Below are 9466 nucleotides of genomic sequence, written 5' to 3'. Positions count from 1 at the left end.
TCAGCTCAATAAAACATGTATTCACTCACCATCAACAAACAGCTCAATAAAACATGTATTCACTCACCATCAACAGCTCAATAAAACATGTATTCACTCATCATCAACATTCAGCTCAATAAAACATGTATTCACTCACCATCAACATTCAGCTCAATAAAACATGTATTCACTCACCATAAACATTCAGCTCAATAAAACATGTATTCACTCACCATCAACAGACAGCTCAATAAAACATGTATTCACTCACCATCAACAGACAGCTCAATAAAACATGTATTCACTCACCATCAACAAACATCTCAATAAAACATGTATTCACTCACCATCAACAGCTCAATAAAACATGTATTCACTCACCATCAACATTCAGCTCAATAAAACATGTATTCACTCACCATCAACAGCTCAATAAAACATGTATTCACTCACCATCAACAGCTCAATAAAACATGTATTCACTCACCATCAACAGCTCAATAAAACATGTATTCACTCACCATCAACAGCTCAATAAAACATGTATTCACTCACCATCAACAGCTCAATAAAACATGTATTCACTCACCATCAACAGCTCAATAAAACATGTATTCACTCACCATCAACATTCAGCTCAATAAAACAACACCATCAGATGATCCGCGATGTCAACACCAGTCACTCCTCCCAGTCACCCCCAGTCATGAAGCCTTCTACCCGGGCATAATTTCCTCTTTACGTCCCCTGTCTGTCTGGGACCACCAGAGCTCCAGTAGCTATAGAAATTATCACAATTTAAATAAATAAGCATAATTATAGAAACTATTTCACATTAACAATGTTGGTAAAACTAAGATATTTCAGGGGAAATATATTATCATTTATATCCACAAATAAAATATTATCATTGATTAACTCCATCCCTTTAGTTTCCATGAACATTGTACTTGAATGAATGTCATATCTGCAGCATGCACTGTTAGTCATACTCTGCACTGTTCAGGGAGAGCAGGGCAGACCATGATACCATCATGGTCATGATGTACATTGTTTTGTTACATGTTTCATATTAAAACTAAATATGTGTCTGTATTGCATGTTCAAACCTAAAATGTATTTGACTAAGACTAAGCCTAAAAGACTAAGACTAAAATCACTAAGACTAAACCACAAAGACTAAGCCTAAAAGACCAAGACTAGACTAAGACTAAATTATTTTGATATATTATGATAAGACTCGACTAAATAAAAAAAAAAAATTCAGAAGACTAAATGGGACTGTAAAGTTGCCCAAGGCTCCAAAAACAGTCAGCGATGCTTTTTGTTGGTTTTTTTTGCTCCAAATTCCAGCTCCAGTGCAGATATTCTCAACGGAAAAATCAAACAACAAAAATAATACTGGCCAAAATACAAAACAAAGAACTCAAAAATACTTAACGCTTAACGAAGGACAAAGGGAAAATAACCAAACTGCACTAGGCTATGCCCATGACATGGGCCCTAGGAGCTCTCTCACTGAGCTGTCAGCATGATGCCTGCCCGAGCATCACTGACTAGCTCTGCCTGCAGTCTCCCTTTATAGGAGAGGATCCTACCACCAACAGAGAAGCAATTAAATATACACAGCTTATCTACAAGCTCACAGATATCAGCTGAACCTGAATAAGTAACCCCATACCTAGATGTTCTATTTTAGACTATACATCATATGGGGTTACATTAATTTCCCCAGATAATAGACATACTTTGATACCTGACATTGTGGAACACCCCTACTCCTCAACAGTACTTGGCACCTTCCCCCGCTCTTAAAGTGACAGCACTGGAGAGGCCATACAAATACTGAGTTACAATAAACACACAGGTTAATAAACTGCCAGTTTTCCCTGTGTGTTTCATTTCATTTGTACATCCTGTAAATGCATACATCAACAGTATTGACATTAATGATAGGACCTGTCTGCCCCACTGCCCACAGTCTGTGTGGTGTGTGTGTGCGTGCAATGTCCTTAATCAGTGTGTGTGTGTGTGTGTGTGTGTGTGTGTGTGTGTGTGTGTGTGTGTGTGTGTGTGTGTGTGTGTGTGTGTGTGTGTGTGTGTGTGTGTGTGTGTATAGGGCACGGGCTGCCCCGTGACAGGGACTAAAGACTAAATGTGTCTTATTCAAAAGACTAAGACTAAATCAAAAGATGCTGAAACAAAAAACAACACTGGTGGGGTGTATATTCAGGTGGCAAGTATGAATGAATAGTTTATTTCGGTACTTACATTTTTTCACATTTTAAAGACAGATTGTAAAGTCAAGTTTAGTTTAGCACCGAAAAGGTGTAGGGCTGAAGCCGAAGCTTAATATTAGTATGCTTAGTATGTGACATTGAAAAGGACAAATCAGGGAAACTTTATTACAACACAGAATAAATCGCTACAGCCTCAGTAATGAAACAGTGAAATATGTAGTCCCCAGTGGCGTGCACAGATAGACACTAGGGGGTGCTAGAGCACCCCCTGCCCTTTTGGCAATGTGCTCTTAAAGAAAAGAAAAAAGAAAAAAGAAAACGTTTTCTTTTTTTTCTTAATGTGTAGTGTGTGGACCATGCGGTGACATTGATCAAATATTGATAAAAAAACGCTTCTACTATATTATTTAGGCCCCCCACAATCTAAAGCTATGTTTCTATGTCAGTGGTTCTTCGATAAAAAATAGCAGACCTACAAGCTCGTAGCGCGCCACTCGGTGGCGCGCTATGAGCTTGTAGATCTGCTATTTTTCAATAGCTAAAGCACCAAAATGGGTTGAGCCAAAATGAGCCAATTAACACACATTGTGTAGGCCTCACTAGCTGAGGATGCCAGCTGTCCCACCAGCTAAACATCTCCCAACAAACTCCACGGAGAAGGCGTTGTTGTCTTTATGAAGTTTTACTGGTCAATTTGTGAAACTGTAACAACAAAATAAAACATTTCCAAATTACTGTTACAATACAGTCAGAAAGCATGTGTCAAATAACAAGAAACAACATAAAATAAGCTGCCATCATAAACGCATAACTCACAACATTGCTTTTAGCCCAAGAGGAGCCACAGACAGCAGTAGCCTGGTTAATAAACCAGACTAATATCGCACGGACCGCGGGATATTAGTCTGGGGAGGCTCAGCTTGGATTTCATTTCCAGGGAAACATTTTCTCTTTGACGCAATTGGTCAGAGCTACTGTCAGTCAAAGGTCTCAAGCATTGAAAGTCACTGTACCAAAGCCCGCCCATATTGCATACCGTGTCCCGATTGGCCGCCCACATTCTCTGGTGTGGGAAATGGGCGTACAATTGAGCCTCTCCAGACCGAAATCCGCCGGCAGGCATTTTATTTTTGCCAACGGCTGATTCGGTCTGGTTTATTAACCAGGCTAAGACAACAGTACACCGGAGCTGAAGAGATCTGACTGACTGACTGCAGGCAGCGCGGCTGAAATATATACCTAATTTGCGCATGGCAACCAGAAAATAAGTAACCCTGAGGTAACACAGGGTGGTGCTGTTTCACACAACAACAACAACAACTAAACATTACACTGCACCACTACAGTGTGGGCCGGGGCAGAACACACCTGTTTGGTGTAGATGGAGATCAGCTAATGATCTGAGCCAATTAACACACCTGTCTAAACTGACCTGTAGATGGAGATCAGCTAATGATCTGAGCCAATTAACACACCTGTCTAAACTGACCTGTAGATGGAGATCAGCTAATGATCTGAGCCAATTAACACACCTGTTGTAACTGACCTGTAGATGGAGATCAGTTAGAAGAAGCTTCTTTTGGCTTCTTTAGACGACTAAACGCGACGTCCACGTCGACTAAAGTTACATGTTGAGTTGTTTATTTACTTCCAAACTAAAGCAGAGCTTGTAACAAACACCAAACTGTGTGTGTGTGTGTGTGTGTGTGTGTGTGTGTGTGTGTGTGTGTGTGTGTGTGTGTGTGTGTGTGTGTGTGTGTGTGTGTGTGTGTGTGTGTGTGTGTGTGTGAGTTGAGAGGGGGCGGGGCCATTATGGATCCCACTTCTGTTCCAGGCAAACCCCGCCCCCTGCTGCTCTGTAGACAAAGCTGATTGGTCACTCTCACGCACACACACACACACACACACACACACACACACACACACACACACACACACACACACACACACACACACACACACACACACACACACACACACACACACACACACACACACACACACATGCACACGCACACGCACACACACGCACACAGTCACACACAGGGAAACAGCAGACTTATAATATTCAGTCATCTGCTGCCATCTGGTGGACATGAGTAACATTACATGATGTGAGACTTCAAGCACTTTGTTTGAAGCTCAATGTTTTGCCTTAATTAATGACGTCAGTGGTTTTTAACTCCTTGTGGTGTTGGATATCTGGTGGGGGGGGGTGGGGGGGGGGCACACTCGGTGGCGCGTTACGAGCTTGTAGATCTGCTCTTTTTAAATAGCTAAAGCATAACGTAATGCTAACACAAAAACGGGTTCCCGCCTAAAATAAATAAATCCACAAAATCTAAATGTAACAAAGTAACTCTTAAGTATTCAAATAAATGTAATTCAGTAAAAGATCCCTGGAACAACATATTTTCAGATGGGGGGTCCCTGGAACAACATATTTTCATGTGGGGGTCCCTGGAACAACATATTTTCAGATGGGGGGTCCCCATGGAACAACATATTTTCAGATGGGGGGTCCCCATGGAACAACATATTTTCAGATGGGGGGTCCCTGGAACAACATATTTTCAGATGGGGGGTCCCCATGGAACAACATATTTTCAGATGGGGGGTCCCCATGGAACAACATATTTTCAGATGGGGGGTCCCTGGAACAACATATTTTCAGATGGGGGTCCCTGGAGCAACATATTTTCGGATGGGGTCCCTGGAACAACATATTTTCAGGTGGGGGTCCCTGGAACAACATATTTTCAGATGGGGGGTCCCCATGGAACAACATATTTTCAGATGGGGGGTCCCTGGAGCAACATATTTTCAGATGGGGGGTCCCTGGAACAACATATTTTCAGATGGGGGGTCCCTGGAACAACATATTTTCAGATGGGGGGTCCCTGGAACAACATATTTTCAGATGGGGGGCAGAGGCATTATATTACATACTCTTTGGGGTCCTTGACAAATATTGAGCACCAGCGATCCAGAAACATATTATTTCAGAAAACCGTCACGATTTAGAAGATTTATTTTTAATTTCGACGTCAGGCCTTAAGTAAGTACTTAAGTAAATGTACTGAGTTACTTCCCAGCACTGATGTATAAACACAGTACTCCGTTGTTGTGAAGTATGAGTGGAATGTTAAGCAGGGATTAAGTATCTGAGTACATTTACTCAACCTACTGAAGTATCATTTTGAGGTTTATATATCCTCTGCGGGAATTAATATTCCAAATCTCCAAATACTTCTAAGTACTTCTACTCCACTACATCTCAGCTAGGCAGATATTGGACTTTTTATTTTAATTGCCTCACAGACAGATATAGTTTCCTTCTGGAATGTCAACACTATTAATAATAATAATAATAATAATAATACAACTTTATTTGTAGAGCACCTTTCATGACATGAAATGCAGCTCAAAGTGCTTTACAGAGAAATGGAGAAAGAGAGAAAAGAAAGGCATAAAAACATTAAAAAAACAAGAGCAGTGATTAGATTTAGATCAGGTCAACTCTGATGTCATACCAACCCTGGTTACCCAGGTTACTGTAAGGTTACTGTCCCTCTCTCCGCCCCTCTCTCTCTCTCTCTCTCTCTCTCTCTCTCTCTCTCTCTCTCTCTCTCTCTCTCTCTCTCTCTCTCTCTCTCTCTCTCTGTGAGAGATTACACATTCACAAGGTTAAGATAAAGATATCAACATGTATTATTATTATTGCTACTTGTACTCACAGCCATAAAGCAGAGCATTCTGATTCTTTATAATACTGGAGTAAAAACCACACCAATGTGGGTATTTATACTGGAGTAAAACCCAAACCAATGTGAGTATTTATACTGGAGTAAAACCCAAACCCGTGTGAGTATTTCCGACGGGAGGATTAGTGCTTGTTTGGAGGTTTGGAGGCCGGCCGGCTCGCTGCAGGAACAACGGAGACTTTAATCACTTTTTATTCACTTTCAGTTCATTTGTGGGTTTTTTTCCCGAGAGAGAGACAACGTTACTCTGTGGATTATTATTATTATGACATCATGGATGTTCAAACGTCAGCTGACTACAGTTCTGGGAGGAGAGAATTCTTTAATGTTCATTAAATATTACAGGTTTTGATATAATTTCTGTTTGGAAACATATCGGGATATTTTTTGGCTGGACTTCACACTCAGAGGTATGTCTGAACTGGCTGTTCAATGGAACCAAATGGACCCTGAAAGTGAGCCAGGCACAGGGCTCACATTAAGGGTTAATTCGGTTCCATGTGTTACACTCTCAGAGTCACAGACCCGTAAGGGTCCATTTGGTTCAATGTGTTACACTCTCAGAGTCACAGACCCGTAAGGGTCCATTTGGTTCCATGTGTTACACTCTCAGAGTCACAGACCCGTAAGGGTCCATTTGGTTCCATGTGTTACACTCTCAGAGTCACAGACCTGTAAGGGTCCATTTGGTTCAATGTGTTACACTCTCAGAGTCACAGACCCGTAAGGGTCGATTTGGTTCCATGTGTTACACTCTCAGAGTCACAGACCCGTAAGGGTCCATTTGGTTCCATGTGTTACACTCTCAGAGTCACAGACCTGTAAGGGTCCATTTGGTTCCATGTGTTACACTCTCAGAGTCACAGACCCGTAAGGGTCCATTTGGTTCCATGTGTTACACTCTCAGAGTCACAGACCTGTAAGGGTCCATTTGGTTCAATGTGTTACACTCTCAGAGTCACAGACCCCTAAGGGTCCATTTGGTTCCATGTGTTACACTCTCAGAGTCACAGACCCGTAAGGGTCCATTTGGTTCCATGTGTTACACTCTCAGAGTCACAGACCCCTAAGGGTCCATTTGGTTCCATGTGTTACACTCTCAGAGTCACAGACCCCTAAGGGTCCATTTGGTTCCATGTGTTACACTCTCAGAGTCACAGACCCCTAAGGGTCCATTTGGTTCCATGTGTTACACTCTCAGAGTCACAGACCCCTAAGGGTCCATTTGGTTCCATGTGTTACACTCTCAGAGTCACAGACCTGTAAGGGTCCATTTGGTTCAATGTGTTACACTCTCAGAGTCACAGACCCCTAAGGGTCCATTTGGTTCCATGTGTTACACTCTCAGAGTCACAGACCCGTAAGGGTCCATTTGGTTCCATGTGTTACACTCTCAGAGTCACAGACCCCTAAGGGTCCATTTGGTTCCATGTGTTACACTCTCAGAGTCACAGACCCCTAAGGGTCCATTTGGTTCCATGTGTTACACTCTCAGAGTCACAGACCCCTAAGGGTCCATTTGGTTCCATGTGTTACACTCTCAGAGTCACAGACCCGTAAGGGTCCATTTAGGACCCCTGAAGGTCCCTGGACCACACTTTGACACCCTCTGCATTAGACCCTATACAGATAATTTCATATGAACAATTTAACAGTGCGGAAACAGCAGATCTACAAGCTCTCAACACACAGCATTGTGTTCACATTCTGGAGCATGTAGATCTGCTGTTTCTCAAATAGTAATAATAATTGCTATGAGGTGATGATGTAATCATTGTTACAGGTGGAACGACAGACAGACAGACAGACAGACAGACAGACAGACAGACAGACAGACAGACAGACAGACAGACAGACAGACAGACAGACAGACAGACAGACAGACAGACAGACAGACAGACAGACAGACAGACAGACAGACAGACAGACAGCATGGAGGAGCCATGGCAGACAGACAGGAGGAGGAGTCACCAGGCCAGATGCTCCACTCTCAAGGTGATTTTTATAACTTTATTTATTGTACATTTATTTACAGATACGGTAGTAGTAACTTAACCCATTCTGACCTGAGATCAGATTCATACGAGGTTTCCACTGGACACACACTGGTCTGATTAACCTGACTCCGCCAGATGGGGGCAGCAGCGAGTACACAGAAACCCTGTATACCTTTTATGGACTAGTATAGTATATAAAGTATATAAATAAAATTAATTAATTGCTGTAAAATGTTGTTAAAAAAACTACATAGTTAGACCAATGTTCGAATGCCCCCGCCCCCGCCCCCCCCCCCCCCCCCTGTCAAAAAACAAAAGAAAGCAGCAAATTAAAATGAAAAACAAGCTAAAACATGAACCTTGGCGTAATGTTGTAGTTTTATAACCTTTAGAAAAGTAGATATGGATATATCATAGCATATTCTATGTTTGTGAGGTATCACCATGTGTTGTTCTTAATTTCTAGTTTACTGTAAATCGCTCTGGATTAAGAGCGTCTGATAAATTAATACATTGTAAATTGTAATTTTTAAACTCGCAAGCTACAATTTGGACAGATGTTCATAGCTGCTCTGTCATTGGTCCACTTCTCTTTCAGATGTTCATAGCTGCTCTGTCATTGGTCCACTTCTCTTTCAGATGTTCATAGCTGCTCTGTCATTGGTCCACTTCTCTTTCAGATGTTCATAGCTGCTCTGTCATTGGTCCACTTCTCTTTCAGATGTTCATAGCTGCTCTGTCATTGGTCCACTTCTCTTTCAGATGTTCATAGCTGCTCTGTCATTGGTCTACTTCTCCAAGGCTCTGGCAGGAAGCTACATGAAGAGTTCCATCACTCAGATAGAGAGACGCTTCGACCTCAGCAGCTCGCTGACCGGACTCATCGATGGAGGGTTCGAGATGGGTATTATTATTATTATTATTATTATTATTATTAATATTATTATTACTATTATTAATATTATTATTATTGTTATTATGACTATTACTAATATTATTATTATTATTGTTATTGTTATTGTTATTGTTAATGTTATTATTATTAATAATAATAATTATTATTAATAATATTATTATTATAATTATAATAATAATTATTATTATAATTATAATTATAATAATAATAATAATGCACACCACACTCGTACAGCACGCCCAAGCTGATCCCACAAGTGTTCAATTGGGTTGAGTTCTAGACTCACAGCATTTCCACTCCTACATTTTGGAGGTACTCTGTGATCCGGCTCTACGGGCGAGCGTTGGCATCCTGGAGGTTGGCGTTAGGTCCAAGATTCTGAAGATATGGGATCGCCACTGGCTTCAGAATCTCACTGCATTGAGATTGCCTTTAATGATGACAAGTTCTGTCTTGCCCGTAAGAGAGATACTGTTCCATACCAAACCAAGCTGTTGTGGCAAGGGTGAATAAATACCAACCACTTGCCATTTTGGCAAATGTTTTGGCAAATGTGTGCTACCCACA

The 9466-nt window shown here is 41.4% G+C and overlaps 1 protein-coding gene across 1 annotated transcript in view; it reads left to right on the top strand.

Annotated features, from left to right (window-relative positions):
* Nucleotides 1-7918: 7918 nt before the first annotated feature.
* The window catches only part of LOC310865925 (solute carrier organic anion transporter family member 1C1-like), a gene marked incomplete at both ends in the record, with an annotated part of 28398 nt that continues 26850 nt past the window's right edge, over nt 7919-9466 (top strand). Inside the window, 2 exons of the mRNA XM_083775125.1 lie at nt 7919-7981; nt 8746-8887. Coding sequence (XP_083631251.1) covers nt 7919-7981; nt 8746-8887 — 205 coding nt within the window. The remainder of the gene's footprint in view (nt 7982-8745; nt 8888-9466) is intronic.

This window comes from Protomyctophum parallelum, assembly GCF_964188405.1.
Source record: "Protomyctophum parallelum genome assembly, chromosome: 10".
In the NCBI taxonomy this organism is placed as follows: Eukaryota; Metazoa; Chordata; class Actinopteri; order Myctophiformes; family Myctophidae; genus Protomyctophum; species Protomyctophum parallelum.
This window is presented reverse-complemented; position numbering and strand designations above follow the sequence as displayed.